The 22909-nt window shown below is 38.1% G+C and overlaps 1 protein-coding gene across 1 annotated transcript in view; it reads left to right on the top strand.

Annotated features, from left to right (window-relative positions):
* The window catches only part of MINDY4B (MINDY family member 4B), a 109692-nt gene that overhangs the window by 59784 nt on the left and 26999 nt on the right, over nt 1–22909 (top strand). The window contains exons 9-11 of the mRNA XM_053711725.1: nt 8662–8734; nt 10067–10240; nt 10330–10510. Of these exons, the coding sequence (XP_053567700.1) occupies nt 8662–8734; nt 10067–10240; nt 10330–10510 (428 nt within the window). The remainder of the gene's footprint in view (nt 1–8661; nt 8735–10066; nt 10241–10329; nt 10511–22909) is intronic.

Raw genomic sequence — 22909 nt, 5'->3', positions numbered from 1 at the left:
TACCCATTCCCCAGTTTTGCATAACCAACATGGTTATATTAATATACTTCTTACGTCTGTGATTACCTTGTATCTAAGCCTCTTCTAACAGCTCCCTTATCACATGTCCTTTTTTATAGCATATATATAAATAAATAAATATATATATATATATATACAGTATATATATATATATATATATATACATATATATATATATATATATATATATATATATATATATATATATATATATATATATATATATATATTAAACACCAGACTGGGAATCATTATTAACTGAAAATCAGAAGATAAAAAGAATTTTTTATGTCACAACATCTTGTATTTAATGCAGAAAAATAGAAATATTAACGCATCACAATTATACTCTGTGTAAACTCAATTAGCATAGTAAAACATAAGTATAAAAAGTACCCTACACAAAATCTCACCTATACCTACAATCATCCAGTTCTCCCATTAATTTATTTACCTGCAAATGTATATTTGCTCACATAATCTAGAATCTCTAAGTACTAATATCAACAACACTTACAAAGGAGGCAAGGAGTTGCTGCCAACTGATCGTTATCACTATGACAACTACTTGAAGCTATAAGGTCATGAAATCCTTTAGTTGATTAGTCAGACACCTTCTTTCAAATATATTTCTATGTTAAAGGAGGTAATAAGGGTTTCTTTAATATCAATAGATCCATAGAAAAGGACCAGTGCTGTTAGGTCATTTTCATTTTTAGTTCCAGTCTGTAAAATCTGCAAAAAGTGCTAGTGCATCTATAAAAACTTTCTCACCTAGTAATATGTATGCTGTCACTTAGAAACCCCAAATATCTTCAATGGGTGTTTCAATATAGGTGCAGAAAAATTGTATAACATCCCTGACTCAAAGAATACACAGACTTGTATCACTTTTCTTACTGGTGTTCTGTAATATTTCCCTACCTTGTTACGTTGTCCTACTTAACATAACACGTACGGCCAAGCCTACATCTAGATAGAGAACTTTCATATCCGCCATATTTGTTTCAAAAGGAGGCTGATGTTTAAATAGTGATCGTATTCTGTATACTTTTCCTATCACCTTATATTTCGCTGTTTTGAGTGCAGATCTCGCTCAAACATAAATAATTAAAACATAAACACCAAATATTATGTATGTTATTATCTTGTGATGATAGTGTTCATTTTATAGATGTATTTTTCAGGCTATGTAACAAAAAATAATGGAAACATATCGGTACCCTGAAAAAAATACAGTTATAAAATGAATGCTATCATCACAAGCTAATAACATACATAATATTTTGTGTTTATGTTTTAATGTTTTATGTTTGAGCGAGATCTGCACTCCAAACAGCCAAATATCACCATCCGATCAATATTTTGACATCAGCCTCCGTTTCAAACTAAAATGGCGGATATGAAAGTGCTCAATCTGCCCATACGTGTTACATAGGTAGGATAACGTAACACAGTAGGCAAATATAACAGAACACCGGCACCAACAAGTTCCCGCTCACAGTCTGTGTGTTCACAATTGAATATTCAAGCAGCCCAAGGATCCGTAACATAGTAAATACAATGTAACCAACTACAAATCGTAGCAGTATACTCACAGTTCCATGGTGGATACGTCAATTACTCTGTAAAACCGTTATTGTAGGTAACGGTCAAATTTTCCAAGATGCTTAAGGGTTCTCCACAAACCCCTGACTTGAATCCAAGTAAATCAAACTGAACAAAACAGCATACTCAGCAGACACAATTTCAAAGTAGGAGGGAACGATAATGGGTTAAAAGTGCTATATAAAAAGTAAGTTTTTTGGATATACACTCTCCAAACAGGGTCCCTTACAGGAATTAATGAAATTAGCAATGTAAAACTTTTTATTGATAAAACTTAATGCTGTATATTGAAAACTGAGTATTTATCTTAGTTTTGAAATGTCCGCCTCTTTTTTTTCCCTTTTTCTTTTGACCCAGATATGTATACTAACTATGAATTTCTAGAGTATATTTGGTTTTATACTGTTGTTGTGGTCTAGGCACTTTGGTCTTTTTTAACTATATACGTAATTGGGAGCTTACCCTACTCTAACTTTGCATTTATCTTTTATATATGAGGGGTAATTTAGGCTTCTATAGTGTATTCTAATACTTTGTATAATGGCAACAGGTTCTACCAGATGGCCTGAAGTTTTTACTTGAATGCATGCTATTGATTTCCCCTTTAAGCAGACATACGATCTAACCTCGCTATAAATTTATATACAGGGGCCTATCTATCAAGCTCCGTATGGAGCTTGACGCCCCGTGTTTCTGGCGAGCCTGCAGGCTCACCAGAAACAGCAGTTATGAAGCAGTGGTCACAAAGACCGCTGCTCCATAACCCTGTCCGCCTGCTCTGAGCAGGCGGACAGACATCGCCGGAATTCAACCCAATAGTGTACGATCGGGTTGATTGACACCTCCCCGCTGGCGGCTGATTGGCCGCGAGTCAGCAGGGGGCGGCGTTGCACCAGCAGCTCTTGTGAGCTACTGGTGCAATGCTGAATACGGAGAGTGTATTTCTCTCCGCATTCAGCGAGGTCTTGCGGACCTGATCCCCACTGTCGGATCAGGTCCGAAAGACCTTTGTTAAATAGAGGTCATTGTATATATTACCATTGAATCCTATTTATTTATACAAAATGATCCAAGTTTGTGACGTATTTGTTAACACTGTTTATCAATTTAGAATATGTATTGAGAATTTCAAGATATGAATCAGCTTCAATTCCTTATTGATTTTATATATATATATATGTGTATTTGCATGTCATTTGTTTGAATGTAAACAAAAGGTTCACAGGGGCGTAATTCAAATAACAAGTCTGATTGGCTTGTTGGGTTACCTCTCCTGTGAATTTATATGTGTGAGATCCACCTGTTCTGTAGCTCTGAGAAAGGGCCCTAGAGGCAGGAAACACGTCAGCTGTGCAGGTCTATACTGTTTTGTTCATTTTCATGACAGTCAGCTGGCAACTCGACAGACACGGTGCAAGTCAATGAAAAGCAGATTGTTTCTTTTAATGAAGAAGTCTCATGTCTTTCTATGTCATGTCTGGGAAAGAGGGGTATACGACACCCAATTAATTTGTTCCATATGCACATGGTTACATTATGTTTGCCATTGGGATCATTTTATTAAAATGTTCATGTGATACCTCAATTCAAACTGGAGCAAGTATTGTGGAGTATATTCTTTTAGGGTGCAGAGACTCATCTGGAATATACCAAAAATACTTTAGGTAGTTTATTGCCATATACAGCAATCACCTATAGATGGCAGTTTCATGGGATGCCTTATAGAAAAAGGTTGCTCCTTACCCTCATATCATGGGTGTCATATTTATGTTTTATGGGGGACATATCAACAAAGCTTCCTGTACTAAGCGGGGCAGGTGATTACCATTACCACAGTGGTAACTTCTAGCGACAAGTGACCCCTCATTCAAAAGAGAGAATTAACGTTTTTCAAATTAAAAGTCCCCCCTTATCCCCTTTAAGTAAATCAGAAGGGGAGATAGGGTCTCTGCAATAATGTCCCTCCATAGAGAATACCTCTAGTACTCAGCGGGACATGTTGGCAGTGATCACCTGCATCCTTATGTGATGAGTTCTAAAAAGTGGCTTCTCCTATTTTAAAGCAGGGGTCATTTGTCCTTCTAGTTCAAATTTGAGGGAGATAAGAACTCCTGTTGAATGCCAACTTCAAGTCTAAACTGTCTGCCCCCTGACAAACTTGAAGTATAGAATGTCAGCTTACTCACCAAGCTTAAAGTTTAAGGTGTCTGCTCCCTGCTACGCTTTAAGTTTGAAATGTTTAGTCAGATTTAGTTTTAATCACTTATTCCTGAGTTATTTCTTATATTTTATGTGTTCCTGTGACTCATCTCAATTATTGCTTTACTGAATATTTGTATATATGTATGTACGGACTGCAAATATCTGAGTATCTTAGGCCTAGATTTGGAGTTCGGCGGTAAAAGGGCTGTTAACGCTCCGCGGGTTTTTTTCTGGCCGCACCATAAATTTAACTCTGGTATCGAGAGTTCAAACAAATGCTGCGTTAGGCTCCAAAAAAGGAGCGTAGAGCATATTTACCGCAAATGCAACTCTCGATACCAGAGTTGCTTACGGACGCGGCCGGCATCAAAAACGTGCTCGTGCACGATTCTCCCATAGGAAACAATGGGGCTGTTTGAGCTGAAAAAAAACCTAACACCTGCAAAAAAGCAGCGTTCAGCTCTTAACGCAGCCCCATTGTTTCCTATGGGGAAACACTTCCTACGTCTGCACCTAACACTCTAACATGTACCTCGAGTCTAAACACCCCTAACCTTACACTTATTAACCCCTAATCTGCCGCCCCCGCTATCGCTGACCCCTGCATTACACTTTTAACCCCTAATCTGCCGCTCCGTAAACCGCCGCCACCTACGTTATCCCTATGTACCCCTAATCTGCTGCCCTAACATCGCCGACCCCTATGTTATATTTATTAACCCCTAATCTGCCCCCCACAACGTCGCCGACACCTGCCTACACTTATTAACCCCTAATCCGCCTCACTAACCCTATCATAAATAGTATTAACCCCTAATCTGCCCTCCCTAACATCGCCGACACCTACCTTCAATTATTAACCCCTAATCTGCCGACCGGAGCTCACCGCTATTCTAATAAATGTATTAACCCCTAAAGCTAAGTCTAACCCTAACACTAACACCCCCCTAAGTTAAATATAATTTTTATCTAACGAAATAAATTAACTCTTATTAAATAAATGATTCCTATTTAAAGCTAAATACTTACCTGTAAAATAAATCCTAATATAGCTACAATATAAATTATAATTATATTATAGCTATTTTAGGATTAATATTTATTTTACAGGCAACTTTGTAATTATTTTAACCAGGTACAATAGCTATTAAATAGTTAAGAACTATTTAATAGTTACCTAGTTAAAATAATAACAAATTTACCTGTAAAATAAATCCTAACCTAAGATATAATTAAACCTAACACTACCCTATCAATAAAATAATTAAATAAACTACCTACAATTACCTACAATTAACCTAACACTACACTATCAATAAATTAATTAAACACAATTGCTACAAATAAATAAAATTAAATAAACTATCTAAAGTACAAAAAATAAAAAATAACTAAGTTACAGAAAATAATAAAATATTTACAAACATAAGAAAAATATTACAACAATTTTAAACTAATTACACCTACTCTAAGCCCCCTAATAAAATAACAAAGCCCCCCAAAATAAAAAATTCCCTACCCTATTCTAAAATACAAATATTACAAGCTCTTTTACCTTACCAGCCCTGAACAGGGCCCTTTGCGGGGCATGCCCCAAGAATTTCAGCTCTTTTGCCTGTAAAAAAAAACATACAATACCCCCCCCCCCAACATTACAACCCACCACCCACATACCCCTAATCTAACCCAAACCCCCCTTAAATAAACCTAACACTACCCCCCTGATGATCTTCCTACCTTGTCTTCACCATGCCAGGTTCACCGATCCGTCCTGGCTCCAAGATCTTCATCCAACCCAAGCGGGGGCTAGACATCCACTGAAGAAGTCCAGAAGAGGGTCCAAAGTCTTCCTCCTATCCGGCAAGAAGAGGACATCCGGACCGGCAAACATCTTCTCCAAGCGGCATCTTCTATCTTCTTCCATCCGATGACGACCGGCTCCATCTTGAAGACCTCCAGCGCGGATCCATCCTCTTCTTCCGACGACTAGACGACGAATGACGGTTCCTTTAAGGGACGTCATCCAAGATGGCGTCCCTCGAATTCCGATTGGCTGATAGGATTCTATCAGCCAATCGGAATTAAGGTAGGAATTTTCTGATTGGCTGATGGAATCAGCCAATCAGAATATAGTTCAATCCGATTGGCTGATCCAATCAGCCAATCAGATTGAGCTCGCATTCTATTGGCTGATCGGAACAGCCAATAGAATGCGAGCTCAATCTGATTGGCTGATTGGATCAGCCAATCGGATTGAACTATATTCTGATTGGCTGATTCCATCAGCCAATCAGAAAATTCCTACCTTAATTCCGATTGGCTGATAGAATCCTATCAGCCAATCGGAATTCGAGGGACGCCATCTTGGATGACGTCCCTTAAAGGAACCGTCATTCGTCGTCTAGTCGTCGGAAGAAGAGGATGGATCCGCGCTGGAGGTCTTCAAGATGGAGCCGGTCGTCATCGGATGGAAGAAGATAGAAGATGCCGCTTGGAGAAGATGTTTGCCGGTCCGGATGTCCTCTTCTTGCCGGATAGGAGGAAGACTTTGGACCCTCTTCTGGACTTCTTCAGTGGATGTCTAGCCCCCGCTTGGGTTGGATGAAGATCTTGGAGCCAGGACGGATCGGTGAACCTGGCATGGTGAAGACAAGGTAGGAAGATCATCAGGGGGGTAGTGTTAGGTTTATTTAAGGGGGGTTTGGGTTAGATTAGGGGTATGTGGGTGGTGGGTTGTAATGTTGGGGGGGGGGGTATTGTATGTTTTTTTTTACAGGCAAAAGAGCTGAAATTCTTGGGGCATGCCCCGCAAAGGGCCCTGTTCAGGGCTGGTAAGGTAAAAGAGCTTGTAATATTTGTATTTTAGAATAGGGTAGGGAATTTTTTATTTTGGGGGGCTTTGTTATTTTATTAGGGGGCTTAGAGTAGGTGTAATTAGTTTAAAATTGTTGTAATATTTTTCTTATGTTTGTAAATATTTTATTATTTTCTGTAACTTAGTTATTTTTTATTTTTGTACTTTAGATAGTTTATTTAATTTTATTTATTTGTAGCAATTGTGTTTAATTAATTTATTGATAGTGTAGTGTTAGGTTAATTGTAGGTAATTGTAGGTAGTTTATTTAATTATTTTATTGATAGGGTAGTGTTAGGTTTAATTATATCTTAGGTTAGGATTTATTTTACAGGTAAATTTGTTATTATTTTAACTAGGTAACTATTAAATAGTTCTTAACTATTTAATAGCTATTGTACCTGGTTAAAATAATTACAAAGTTGCCTGTAAAATAAATATTAATCCTAAAATAGCTATAATATAATTATAATTTATATTGTAGCTATATTAGGATTTATTTTACAGGTAAGTATTTAGCTTTAAATAGGAATCATTTATTTAATAAGAGTTAATTTATTTCGTTAGATAAAAATTATATTTAACTTAGGGGGGTGTTAGTGTTAGGGTTAGACTTAGCTTTAGGGGTTAATACATTTATTAGAATAGCGGTGAGCTCCGGTCGGCAGATTAGGGGTTAATAATTGAAGGTAGGTGTCGGCGATGTTAGGGAGGGCAGATTAGGGGTTAATACTATTTATGATAGGGTTAGTGAGGCGGATTAGGGGTTAATAACTTTATTATAGTAGCGCTCAGGTCCGCTCGGCAGATTAGGGGTTAATAAGTGTAGGCAGGTGTCGGCGACGTTGAGGGGGGCAGATTAGGGGTTAATAAATATAACATAGGGGTCGGCGATGTTAGGGGTAGCAGATTAGGGGTACATAGGGATAACGTAGGTGGCGGCGATTTGCGGTCGGAAGATTAGGGGTTAATTATTTTAAGTAGCTTGCGGCGACGTTGTGGGGGGCAAGTTAGGGGTTAATAGATATAATACAGGGGTCGGCGGGGTTAGGGGCAGCAGATTAGGGGTACATAAGTATAACGTAGGTGGCGGTCGGCAGATTAGGGGTTAAAATTTTTAATCGAGTGTCGGCGATGTGGGGGGACCTCGGTTTAGGGGTACATAGGTAGTTTATGGGTGTTAGTGTACTTTAGGGTACAGTAGTTAAGAGCTTTATAAACCGGCGTTAGCCAGAAAGCTCTTAACTCCTGCTATTTTCAGGCGGCTGGAATCTTGTCGTTAGAGCTCTAACGCTCACTGCAGAAACGACTCTAAATACCGGCGTTAGGAAGATCCCATTGAAAAGATAGGCTACGCAAATGGCGTAGGGGGATCTGCGGTATGGAAAAGTCGCGGCTGTAAAGTGAGCGTTAGACCCTTTAATCACTGACTCCAAATACCAGCGGGCGGCCAAAACCAGCGTTAGGAGCCTCTAACGCTGGTTTTGACGGCTACCGCCGAACTCTAAATCTAGGCCTTAGTTTGTCTTTGAGAAGTATTTTTCTTTACTTTGAAATGTATTAAATACATATTAGCTTCCTCTAGAGCTAAATGGGACATGTCATTTACAGTCTAGAAAACAAGCAAGTGGGATAATTGAAAGGATATCTTACATAATTTCTCCACACCTACCTTCACCAATGCACCTTAAAGCAAAGCCATAAATTAGCATTTTTCTGATTAGTTACTCTCAACAAGATCTACTTCAAGTTGGGAGCTAACTTTTGACAAAATGGCTGATTTTAAGAAGTGATTTTGCACATTCTCATGCAAATTCACCAATTTGCATTATAGAGTAACTCCATTCTTGAAAAACAAGAGCTTATATTGGCTAGAATAGTGTGTTATCTATATAATTTAGAGAACATACATTCATGTTATTTAATTTACTTTTGTTAGCATATATTTTATAATAACATATGTTTGTTTTTTAAAGACTTTGGGAAGATTTAGACTTTACAACAACCCATCTTTTGCATTTTAATCTTGGAAACTACACACCAAGGCAGGTACAGTAATTGTTTAGCCATCCAATAAGTTGCTTAATAAGTTGTTTGCGTAGATTGGTAACCTCCCTAATATGTTTCTGAACTTTATATGACGCACTTGAATTGTGACAGCTCAGTAATGTTTAGTAATGTAATGTCTGTTTATGTGTCTGTATATGTATCTAAAGGACTTGAAATCCTTTTAGTGCATTAGTAAGAAATTAGATTGTTTATATTTACATATATCTTTCGTATAACATTTTGGATTAGATTACGAGTGGAGAGCTTTTTAGCACTCCCATTTCCGTGCTAGAAGTCAATGTAACAAACAAAGTGGAAAAAAATATTTTAGAGACATACATGATTTTATATAGGTATAGATATATACAGATATATATATAGGAATATCCATTTATAAGTGCATAAAACATATTCTGCTATGTGAAGAACATTGGAATGTGAAATATTTACAGTAAATACATAATTAAAACCTTTATCAAATATGAATATTGCATAAATATGCTTTTATACATGGTTTTCATCTACTTGATTAAAAGGGCTCCAATGCACATATATATATATTATTTTGATATATATATATATATATATATATGTATTGTACATATGTATTTATGTACACATAAATACATATATGCACATTTAAATATATAAATACATATGTACACACATATATACAGTTAACTAGAACTTTGACGTCACACTAACCTGATGCATGTAAACTTTAATTGCACATGCGATCATGTCTACTTTCAACTTGTAATACGAGCGCTACTTCCAATATCGCTTACGCGCAACTGTTAGCGCACCACTTCTAATCTGGCCCATTGTGTTTACATATGCAATTCTTAAATGGGTAGCCATAGAAATCTTCCATATCTATGCTTAAAGATACCACTTGTAATGTGCATCCACATTTGAGGATAACACATTGGTTGATAACTACTGTCATGGATATTGTGTAATCTGAAAGGCAAATAAACTGTACAGCTGAATGACTACTTTCTAAAAACTGATCATGTTTTTTGTTGTTGTTATCTTTAAAGTGTCTTCAAATGACCTTAGGAGTTTTACTTTGGTGGTCTTGGAATTGCAGCTTCTTATCAGTCAAGGCATTTTGTTGTCATTTGCTAAGCTTTGTGACAAAAATGTAAGGTCAAATACATCTGCCTATCCTAAAAATGGGAACCCTAATGTAGCCCTACAAGTGCTAAAAGTGATAAAATATATTTCAATGATGTTTAACAGGATCCATTTAAAACCTAGACGTCTGCTGAATATGAGGTTGCAACTGTTTATTACTAAGTATTACATAAGGATTTGCTTAATTTTCAGGCTATTTTAAACATGATGTTAACAGGAAGAGCAAGCCCACATTTGTTTAATGGAGATCGAATGCTGGAAGAATCAGAGCTAGCACCAAAAATACTGCATGGGGTTCAGAGCCGAAGTGATGTTGGATACTTGCACTGGAGTAGAGAGGAAATGGAAAAAAACAAACTTCCCCAGGTAACTTCACTCTTAAAGACCTGGAAAGTATTAGAAGTCCATTTAAAACGTTTAATGAAGAATTAATTTTTATAGCATTTGTATTTCAGGTGGGAAGTATGTTGAAAACTCCCAAATTTCCTATTTGGGTTTGTAACATTAGTAGTACTTACAGTGTGCTTTTTGGTATGAAGACCTCCCTTTTACATGACTGGAAAATGGAACATATCTTTGACCTTTATTTCTACAATGGGCAGTTATCTCAGGACAAAACAGTGCATCTAACAATTGGTATGTATTGGTTGCAATTATTTCAACTTTCTCCATCACACGTTTAAATAAAAGTTATAATACAATTACCTTGTACAGAAATTGAAAGTACTTATGTGTGAGAGTACATAAATATATGCAAATGTGTATAGTTGTTTAAAATATAGGACTACACAATAAGTCTTCGCACTGCCATTGTGCACCTGGCTGTTCCTTGCCCCTTTTTGTTGTGAAAAATAACAGTAACTTATTTTTTATTTTTTTCAGTGTACCACTGTGGTGTGTGTACAGGGCCAGTGCTAGAATTTTTGGCTACACAGGCAAAGACACATTTTTCTGCCCCTTCTCCCTGAAGAAGTCATATACCCTACCATTAATGCTACTTAACAAAAGGTTCTAGTGATGTATTAAGCAGCTATAGATAACTATTTTATCTATAATGATTGAGAAAATAAATTCCCTTTATTACATACAATTTATTAGAAATATAATAGCTATAATTATTCAAAAGAATGTGTGCACTCACAATTGGTGCTAGCAGTCATAAGCTATAATAAATCAAAAAATAAATAATTTACCCACAACATGCTTCCGATACAACTTCACTCACACAGTGCAGCATACACTAACTACAGGTACTGCTGAATATCTAGATACAAAACAACTTTCCAAATTCTCACCACTGTGGCCACCAAGTGTACCGGAAAATCTTGTACTGGTACCTCGTAATGGATAATTCCAATCAACCACACTGCTGTTACTGTCAATCAGGGTGGATCAAGATATCCCGGAAAAGCAGGTATTCCAAGGCTCTCATCAAAAAATGCTGATTACTTGAGCGCCAGATATGATGCGTTTTGCCCCTCCCCTTAACTGGGCTGGCATTGGGGCTTTGTCAGGTGAATACCTGCTTTTCCGGGAGCTTGTTGTTACACTTATGTGCTCCAAGTGTTTGCCCTTCTGATGATCCTTTTTTCGCATTTATTAACAGATGGCTAGATTACGAGTTTTGTGGTACGGCTATTAACACTGAGAAATTGGCCATTACGCTGGATGGCCAGGAACGCATATTATGAGTCTTGACGGTATAGCTATATATAAGCATTTTAGCCTGTAACGCAACGTCCATTACGCACTCAAAAAAATGACGTTTGGGTGCGGGATTTTCCATAGCACCGTATTACAGCTTGTGCAATCTGGCTAAAATGCTTGCGTTACAGCCTATACCGACATGATCCATACCGCCATCTGAGAGCAGTAGTTATGGATTTTGCGAAACAAAAATGTTTCACAAAACTCATAACTAAACTGTTACAAAGTACACTAACACCCATAAACTACCTATTAACCCCTAAACCACCGTCCTCTTGCATCGCAAACACTGTATTAAACTTATTAACCCCTAATCTGCCGCCCACCCACATCGCCGACACTATATAAACCTATTAACCCCTAAACCGCCTCTCCCCGACATCGGCGACACTAATAAAAGTTATTTACCCCTAATCCGACGCTCCCCGACATCGCTGACACTAATAAAAGTTATTAACCCCTAATCTTCCGCCCCCTGACATCGCCGACACCTAAATAAACCTATTAACCCCTAAACCGCCAGCCCCCCACATCGCAAAACACTAAATTAAACTGTTAACCCCTAAACTTAACACCCTCCTAACTTTAAATTAAAATTACAATATAACTATCTTAAAATAAATAAAAACTTAAAAAAAAAAAAAAAAAAAAACTATAAATTAACCTAACATTACTATTCTAATAAAATGAAAAAAAACTACCAATTAAAAAATCTAAATTTACAAATTTAAAAAAACCTAACACTACGAGAAAAAATAAAAAATCTAACATTACAAAAAATAATAAACACTAAATTACAAAAAAATAATAAACGAAATTATCAAAAATAAAAAACAATTACACCTACTCTAATAGCCCTATAAAAATAAAAATGGTGCGTTAAGCTCCATACTGCACAAAAGCCAAGGGCTGAGTTTACGTGCTTGTGCACTCTTTCCCCCATAGACATCAATGAGGAGAGAGTGTTAGAAAAAAACACCCTAACATAAACCTCTAGTCTAAACACCCCTAGTCTGCCGTCCCCCGACATCACCGACACTAAATAAACCTATTATCCCCTAAACCGCCGGCCCCCCACATCGCAACTAATAAACTAAACCTATTAACCCCTAAACCGCCAGCCCCCACATTGTAACTACTAAACTAAACCAATTAACCCCTAAACCGCCGGCTACCTACATCGCAAAATACTAAATTAAACCATTAACCCCTAAACAATAAATTATAACTATCTTTAAATAAATAAAAATATTAACTGTAAAATAAAAAAAAACTAAGATTAAACTATATATTAACCTAACATAACTATTCTAATAAAATAAAAAAAACACCAATTTCAAAATCTAAATTACAAATTTAAAAAAAGCTAATACTGCAAAAAAATAAAACAAATCTAATATTACAAAAAATAATAAACACTAAAATTATGAAAAATAAAAAACACCATTTATCATTGCATCACACCTAGAATATCTCAAGGAAGGGATGACATAAGGGTACACTTAAGAAATGTCACATTAGAAAGTTTGGAGGAAAGTGTACCAAGTAGCAGCAGAAAGCACATGAAAATTAAATGTATGACAGCAAATGCAAGAAGCATGTCGGTTAAAATGGGGGAGCTTGAGTTCTTAGTTGCAGAAGAGAATTATGATATTATCAGCATAACTGAAATATGGTGGGATGATTCACATGACTGAGCAGTTATCTTAGAGGTTTATACTTTACTTCAGAGGGACTGGAATAATTAAACAGGTAAAGGAATGTGCATTATATTAAAAACCTTAAACCTACAATAAATGAAGATATTTATGATGATACAGGTGATAATGTAGAGACCCCATGGGTTGAAATAAGGAGTGGGGAAAAAATTTTAAAAAAATATTACTAGGAACATGCTACAAGCCCCCCAACATTAGTGACATGGAGGAAACTCAACTTCTAATGCAAATAGTAAAGGCTGCTAATAATGCCAGTGCTGTAATTATGGGAGATTTTAACTACCCCAACATAAACTGGGCCAATGAAATTAGTGTACAGCTAAGGGAAATAGATTTTTAAATGTTTTCAGAGATAACTTCTTGTTACCATTAATAGAGGAGCCAACAAAGAATAAAGCTATATTGATTTATTGCTATAAAACATAGAAACATAGATATTGACGGCAGATAAGAGCCATAGGCCCAGCAAGTCTGCCCGACCTTACCTAACAGTATAAACTTATCTAGTTCGTAGGATAGGCTTATGCTTGTCCCATGCATTTTTAAAGTCTTAAAATAAATAAAAAACTATACAGATATAATATCAAACATAGAAGTAAAAAAACATCTGGGTAACAGTGATCATAACATGGTCACATTTGAAATCACTTTCCATAATAAGTGCTATAAGGGTTCAACTAAGACTTTAAATTTTAAGAAAGCAAAATTCAACGATTTAAGGAAATCGTTAAATAAGATATATTGGGACAAAGTATTCTCTAATAAAAAACAAAAAAGGATAAATGGATAACATGTAAAACTTTGTTAAATAAATACACATATCAACACATATGGTTATAAAAGTAAAATAAATAAATCCAAGCCAATGTGGCTAAATACCAAGTATATAAGGAATGTAACAAAGCATGCAAAAAAGCTATCAAATTATCCAAAAATGAAAATGAATGATTAATTGCAAAGCATTCAAACCCTAACAGTTTTTTTAAGTACATAAATGGCAAAAAAATGTAAGAAGGACAATATAGGTACATTAAAATGTGTGAAGGGTAGCATGATTAATAGTGACAGGGAGAAGGCTGAGGTACTAAACCAGTTCTTTTCTTCAGTGTACATAAGAGAGGAAACAATGGGAGATACTTTGAAACAAACTAAAACATACAAGCCCATACCATTACCTGGGTTATCTCTAGAGGCTATCGGGAAAAAAATGGATAATATTACGGTAAATAAAACTCCAGGCACAGATGGAATACACCCAAGGGTTTTACAGGAACTTAGCACTGTTATAGCCAAACCTCTACTCTTAATAACTTATCTTCAGGCATAGTACCCCTGGACTGGCGTAAAGCTGATGTAGTGCCACTTTTTTAAAAAGGCAAACAGGGCTGATCCAGAAAGCTATAAACCAGTTAGTCTGACATCAATAGTGGGGAAGATACTTGAAGGGATTATATAGATAAGTATATTCCTGTAAACAAGGTTATGAGTTCAAATCAGCATGGTTTTATTATGAGAAAGTAAGTAAAAATGTAGATAAATGGGAATCAGTTGATGTGATATACTTATATACATGTGAGAGATTAATGTACAAAATTAAGGGACTAGGAATATCTGACAATGTTACCTCATGGATAAATAACTGGATAAAAGACAGGGAGCAACGAATAGTAGTAACAGTTCATACTCAGATTGGACAAAGGTAATCAGTGGAGTCCCTCAGGGGTCACTACTGGATCCTGTTATTTTTAATATTTTTATTAATGCCTTGGAGCAAATATTAAATAGCAACATCTCTATTTTTGCAGATGATACAAAGTTGTGTAAGGTCATTAGGTCAGGAAAGGCTGCTATACAAGGGAATCTACAAAAATTGTAAGAATGGGTAGGTAAATGGTAAATGAGATTTAACACTGGAAAATGCAAGGCTCTACTTTTTAGAAGTAAAAATAAACAATGTTTTATTTAAATGGGACTAGACTTAGTCAAACAGAGGAGGAAAGGGATTTAGGAATAGTAATAGATAACAAGCTAAAGATGGGTGCACAATGTGGGGCAGAGGCTTCTAATAATAAAAGTGACATTGATGCAAGGGAGAAAAGCATAATTCTTTCACTATATAAATAAATCCCTGGTTAAACCTCATCTTGCGTATGGAGTGAAGCTCTGGGGTTCTATCTCAAAAGATTTGAATAGTTAATAGAATTTCAGTAGCTCTCATTCTATTGGCTGATTTGAACAGTCAATAGGATTTCAGTAGCTCTCATTCTATTGGCTGATTTGAATTTAAAAAATCAAATCAGCCAATAGGCATCCAAGGGATGCCATTTTGAAAAGGCTCCCTTGCATTGAAGATTTAGTGTACGGTGGTGACCGTATGAATAAGAAGCTCTGCACTGAATGTCTTCAGGATGGATCCCGATCCGCGCCGCCAGGATGAAGATAAAAGATGCCGCCTGGATGAAGATAGAAGACTCCGCCTGGGAGGATGAAGACCTCGCCGCCTGGATGAAGACTTATCACCGCCTGGATGTCCGGACTTCAGAAACTGTAAGTGGATCGTCGGGGGTTAGTGTTAGGTTTTTTTTTTTTTACTTTTTTTGGGTGTTTTTTTTTTATAGATTAGGATTTGGGCGTTCTTAAAAGAGCTAAATGCGCTTTTCAGTGCAAGAAAAAGAGCTGAATGAGCTTTTAAGGGCAATTCCCATACAAATGCCCTTTTCAGGGCAATGGATAGCTTAGGTTTTTGTTAGAGTTAGGTTTTTTATTTTGGGGGGTTGGTTGGGTGGTGGGTTTTACTGTTTGTTCTTTGTTTTTTTTTTAGGTAAAAGAGCTGATTTCTTTAGGGCAATGCCCTACTAAAGGCCCTTTTAAGGGCTATTAGTAGTTTATTGTAGGCTAGGGCTTTTTTTTATTTTGGGGGGGCTTTTTTATTTTTATAGCGCTATTAGATTAGTTGTAATTGTTTTTATTTTGGATAATTTCGTTTGTTATTTTTTGTAATTTAGCATTTTATATTTTTTGTAATTGTAGATTATTTTTTTTTAGTAGTGTTACGTTTTTTTAATGTGTAATTGAATGTATTTAATTGATAGTTATTTTAATTTTAGTAAATAGTAATATTAGTTTAATTTATAGTTTAAACTTAGGTTTTTTTAATTTCCCAGGTAAGTTTATCGGGATATTCGGAGCGGCAGATTAGGGGTTAATAAATTTATTTCGGTGGCGGCGATGTCGGGAGCGGCAAATAAGGGGTTAATAAGTTTATGTAGGTGTCGGCGATGTCAAAGGCAGCAGATTAGGGGTGTTTAGACTTGAGGTTTATGTTAGGGTGTTAGGTTTAAACTTTTTTTTCCCCATAGACATCAATGGGGTTGCATTACGGCGATCTCCATTCCGCACTTCAGGTGTTAGGTTTTTTTCTAACACGCTCTCCCCATTGATGTCTATGGGGAAAGCGTGCACAAGCACGTATTCTCAGCCCTTGGATTTTGTGCGGTATGGAGCTCATTGCAACCATATCACATGCACAAGTCGGCTTTTTAAAAACTTGTAATAGCAGTGCTATGGAGGGTGAAATAACGCAACTTTTGTTGCGTTCGTTTCGCACCCTTTATAGCGCAAAACTTGTAATCTAGGTGAATACTTGGTTAATAAAATAGCGCCACCTAGTGTCAACAATTTTATAATTTTACAACACTGGAATAAACGTAAGCAGTTGTTTTTAACAAACAAAATTAAATGAATATAGGTTCAAAATAAACAGTGCTAAGTCCAGCAGAATATATATATATATATATATGTATATATATCTAACCTTGAATGGTTATTCATTATTTACAATCTGCTGGACTTAGCGCTATTTATTTTGAACCTATATTCACTTGGTTTAAATAAACTCTACCTTTTTAAAACATGCTGCTTGCAGAGGTACAGTTTGCCGCAATACCAAGCTCTTCAGGTTAACTTTATATATAATCTGCCCACATGTTTATAATAAAACATTCATATATCAAGATAAACAGTACTCTGTACACTTCTGTGAGAGTGTGCCTTTCACAAACAATCAATCGTTTTAACAATCAGTTCCCTTTAGAAAACTCTATCGCTAGAATCCATTTAATGGCCTTGTGTTGTGGAAAATAACTTTTATTTAGGGCTTTTGTGGATTGTAATAGACCACGTTGTGTTTGTGTCAGTATTATTTTTTACTACTCTTCATGTGTTTTGTTTAGTTTATATTTTTATGTTACTTCATGTTAACAGATCTATAGAACTATTCATAGTTTAAAAGGCCGCAATTGAGGTAAAAATGAAACAACACTTTTTTGCATAGCAATTCATGTTGCTATTTGGTAATCTTACATGTTCACCTGCAGCAGGTATAAATCTGCGGTGTTTGCTTGTTTAAATATTACATACAAATTAAAATGGATAGTGTTTTTATACTTGTGTCCCCCTCTGTGTGTGTGTGTCCCTCTGTGTATGTGTGTCCCCCTCTTTGTATGTGTGTGTCCCCTCTGTGTATGTGTGTCCCCCTCTGTGTATGTGTGTCCCCCTATGTGTGTCCCTTTGTGTGTGTATGTGTCCCCCTGCGTGTGTGTGTCCCTCTGTGTGTGTATGTGTCCCCCTGTGTGCGTGCGTCCCTCTGTTTGTTTCCCTCTGTGTGTCCCTCTCTGTATGTCCCCGTGTGTGCCCCTTTGCATGTCCCTCTTTGTATGTGTGTCCCCATCTGTGTATGTCTGTCCCACTCTGTGTGTATGTGTCCCCCCCCTCTGTGTGTGTGCCCCCCTCTGTGTGTCCCTCTTTGTATGTGTTTCCACCTCTGTGTATGTGTGTTCCCCTGTGTGTCCCTCTGTATGTGTATGTGTGTCCCTCTGTGTGTGTATGTGTGTCCCTATGTGTGTTTCTCTTTGTATGTCCCCCCCTGGTGTGTCCCTCTGCGTGTCCCTCTCTGTATGGGTGTCCCCATCTGTGTATGTCTGTCCCCTTCTGTGTGTGTGTGTCCACCTCTGTGTGTGTGTCTCGGTGTGTGTGTGTCCCTGTGTGTGTGTGTCCCTGTGTGTGTCCCTCTGTGTGTTTCCCTCTGTGTCTCTCTCTGAATGCCCCCCGTGTGTGTGTGTGTCCCTCTTTGTGTGTCCCTCTATGTATGTGTCCCCATCTGTGTATGTCTGTCCCCTTCTGTGTGTGTGTGTCCACCTCTGTGTGTGTGTCTCGGTGTGTGTGTGTGTGTCCCTGTGTGTGTGTCCCCCTGTGTGTGTCCCTCTGTGTGTTTCCCTCTGTGTCTCTCTCTGAATGCCCCCCATGTGTGTGTGTGTCCCTCTGTGTGTGTCCCTCTATGTATGTGTCCCGATCTGTGTATGTGTGTCCCCTCTGTTTATGTGTGTTCCTCTGTGTTTGTGTGTATGTGTGTCTGTCTGTGTGTGTGTCCCTCTTTGTGTGTCTGTACCTCTGCGTGTATTTGTGTTTACCTCTGTGTGTGTGTGTACCTCTGTGTGTGTATATGTGCGTACCTCTGTGTGTGTATGTATGTTTACCTCTGTGTGTGTAACGCTGTGTGTGTGTATCTCTGCGTGAATGTGTGTACCTCTGTGTGTGTGTATGTGTGTGTGCCTCTCTGTGTGTCGACCTCTGTGTGTGTCCCCCTCTGTGTGTCCCTCTTTGTATGTTTGTCCACCTCTGTGTATGTGTTTACCCCTGTGTGTGTCCCCCTCTATGTGTGTGTATGTGTGTCCCTCTGTGTGTGTGCATCCCTCTGTGTGTTTCTCTCTGTATGTCCCCCCCATGTGTGTGTGTCCCTCTGCGTGTCCCTCTCTTTTTGGGTGTACCCATCTGTGTATGTCTGCCCCCCACTGTGTGTCTGTGTGTGTGTGTGTGTGTCCCTCTCTGAATGTGTGTCCATCTCTGTGTATGTGTATGTCCCTGTGTGTGTATGTGTTTTCCTCTGTGTCCCTCTCTGTATGCCCCCATGTGTGTGTGTCCCTCTGTGTGTGTCCCTCTCTGTATGTGTCCCCATCTGTGTATGTCTGTCACCCTCTGTTTATGTGTGTCCCCCTCTGTGTATGTGTGTCCCCATCTGTGTATGTGTGTCTCCATCTGTGTGTGTGTGTCCCTCTCTGAATGTGTGTCCCTCTCTGAATGTGTGTCCACCTCTGTGTATGTGTGTCCCCCTCTGTGTATGTGTATGTCCCTCTGTGTGTATGTGTTTTCCTCTGTGTCCCTCTCTGTATGCCCCCCATGTGTGTGTGTCCCTCTGTGTGTGTCCCTCTCTGTATGTGTCCCCATCTGTGTATGTCTGTCACCCTCTGTTTATGTGTGTCCCCCTGTGTATGTGTGTCCCCATCTGTGTATGTGTGTCTCCATCTGTGTGTGTGTCCCTCTCTGAATGTGTGTCCCTCTCTGAATGTGTGTCCACCTCTGTGTATGTGTGTCCACCTCTGTGTATGTGTGTCCCCCTCTGTGTATGTATGTGTGTCCCTCTGTGTGTGTAAGTGTGTCCCTCTCTGTATGCCCCCATGTGTGTGTGTCCTTCTGTGTATCCCTCTCTGTATGTGTCCCCCTCTGTTTATGTGTGTCCCTCTGTGTTTATATGTATGTCTGTCTGCCTGTGTGTGTCCCCCTCTGTGTGTGTGTGTGTCCCTCTTTGTGTCTGTACCTCTGCGTGTATGTGTGTTTACCTCTGTGTGTGTGTGTACCTTTGTGTGTGTGTACCTTTGTGTGTGTTTACCTCTGTGTGTGTAAGTGTGCATACCTCTGTGTGTATGTATGCGTTTACCTCTGTGTGTGTGTACCTCTGTGTGTGTGTGTACCTCTGCGTGAATGTGTGTTTACCTCTGTGTGTACACCTCTGCGTGAATGTGTGTGTACCTCTGCGTGAATGTGTGTGTACCTCTGTGTGTGTGTGTACCTCTGCGTGAATGTGTGTGTACCTCTGCATGAATGTGTGTTTACCTCTGTGTGTGTGTGTACCTCTGTGTGTGTGTGTGTGTTTACCTCTGTGTGTGTACCTTTGTGAGTGTGTACCTGTGTGTGTGTGTGTGTGTGTGTGTGTGTGTGTACCTGTGTGTGTGTGTCCCTCTGAGTTTGCCCATGTCTATACATGGGTATTTATGTAAAATATGTAAAATATGCATAACTACCTACTTTAGCGCAGTTGGTCTAATGCGGTGTCGGGTTAGCGTGGAAGCACTATGTGTTCGTTTTATTAATAGTGTGCTCTATTGAAGTCCATGGGGAGAAAAACTTAACGTGATCACAATATCTGAAGTCCTGATATTTGTGTTTTCGCTTGCAGGCAAACCATTTACTTTCAATTTGTAAAATGCGTGCGTTAGAAGTTTACTTCCTGCAGTGTTTGCACGCAAGCAAAACTGCTAAATAGCGTGTGACTTGTAATCTGGCCCAAGATCTGCAGGAAATGGGAAAAAAAAACAAAATTATGACCACAATATCTAGAAATGGCGTGTACCAATTACATTTTTGTGTTTGTAATTTACAGTAATTTAGTGTTCTTAAAAGGGATTTATATTATATTTAACACTGTTTAATATCAACTGAGATCTTTTGCATGGGCTTTTCACAGAAAATAGAAGTCCCAAAAATCGTGTTTTCAATAATTGAAATTTACAACACTAGAACCTAGTATCACCATCTTTTTTACAGTAATAGAAACCTGGCAAAGACTAATCTTCTGTACAGTGAGATTTCGAATTGTTGGTAATATTTTAAACCTCATAACTTAGCAATTTAACAATTCAATGTATAAGAACTGTTAACTGTTAAAATCCCTGTATAGAATATGATATAACTTGTGACCACTTTATTCTTTAGTAAAATAATCTCCCACAGCATTCTTGAAAACAAGGCTTTCTCAATTAATGATTGATAATACCTTTAAAAATATTAAACATTTAAAAACATTATTGAGCAAACATACCCAGCATACCCATCATGTCTTTGTATAAATGGTGTTTAGATTGTTTAACACTTAGGGCCAGATTACGAGTGGTGCTCACGCAAGGGATATTAGGTTTATTGTGGCTGTTTGCGCGCATCAGAATAAGTGTTCATGTTACAAGTTGAAAGTAAATGTGAACGCGTGAGTGCAGTCACGATTTACGTTAGAATGATTACTACTACCTCAGAGCTCTAGGTAAGTGTTATGCAAGACAAAAAAGTGTCACAAAACACATCAAAAACAGAATTTAAACGTAATGATAAATTTCTTTCTTTCGAGCATCCATAGGTGTTTATAACATGTGGGATATATTTCTCATCACCAGGAGGAGGTCAAGAACCCCCCACAACAACTTTTAATCCCGCCTACCTCCTCTTCCCACTCAGTTTACATATAGCCGAGTAGAGGTGAGAGACATAAAAGGTAGGGAAGACAGTAAGCAGGGTTAAGAGGTGCAAATAAGAACTGTTTCCCATATAGCAAAAAATTCCCAGGTAGGTCCTATGGACTCTTATCATAGGTGCCCATAACATGTGGGGTACAATACGCAAGCTGAGAGTCCAAGTTGAGGATGGGTGGGACAAATGATGGCAGTTCCTATTTGCCTGATTTCCTGCAAAAGCAGCTTTGAAAGAAGAATAAATATTAAAATGATAAAATTTAGAAAAGGTATAGCGTGAAGACCAAGTTGCTACCTTGCAAATTTCTTCCAAGGAAGTGTCATTTTTGAAGGCCCAGGAAGTAGATACAAATCTAGTAGAATGAGTAGTTACTCTTTTGGGAGGCAGTTTCCGGCAACCAAGGAAGCCTTAGGAATAGTTGGCTTCAGCCATGAAGCCAAGGCCACCGCAGTAGCTTTTTTACCCTTTCTGGAACCTGAAAAGTGGACAAAAAAGTTAGAAGTCTGTCGAAAAACTTTAATAGCCTGAAGATAAAATGTTAAGGCTTTGGCCACATCCAAATTGTGTAGTAGGCATTCCTTGGAGTTTGAAGGATTTGGACACAGCAAAGGAAGCACAATTTACTAATTAATATTCTCTGTAGACACTATCTTTGGAAGAAAATCATATTTAGTCTGAAAAACTGCTTTATCCTGATGAAAAAAAGGGGGTATCAGAATACAGCACTGATAATTCAGAATCTCGTCTAGTGGAAGAAATGACTAGAAGAGAAACTTCCATGACAATGGGGCCTAGTTATCAAGCCGTCAACCTCAAATACGCTGGAATTCCGCAGCGTATTTGTGGCGAGGCTGATTCGCCTTAGTTATCAAAGGCTCGAGACTGGCTAAAGTAGAATTTAGTGACGTAAACTTCGATCCGCCGGACTCAGTCCGACACAGATCGATTCTTACGTCACTCCAGATGTTCCGCACACAAGTGCGGCACATTCTCACTACTTTTGCTAGTTATCAAATGACTAGCAGGTACGCTCGGCACTTTTACGGCTCAGCGTACCTGGTTTTCAAACCGCCACCCCTGGAGGCGGCGGATCCCATAGGAATCAATGGGAGTCTGACCATAGCGAAAGTACAAGTTCGCTGCTGACAGACATCCCATTCATTCCTATGGGAGCTGTCTACACCTAACACCCTAACATGTACCCCGAGTCTAAACACCGCCGCTCCCTGAACCCGTCGCCACCTATAATAAATTT

The sequence above is a fragment of the Bombina bombina genome, chromosome 4 (genome assembly GCF_027579735.1).
Source record: "Bombina bombina isolate aBomBom1 chromosome 4, aBomBom1.pri, whole genome shotgun sequence".
Lineage (NCBI taxonomy): Eukaryota > Metazoa > Chordata > Amphibia > Anura > Bombinatoridae > Bombina > Bombina bombina.
This window is presented reverse-complemented; position numbering and strand designations above follow the sequence as displayed.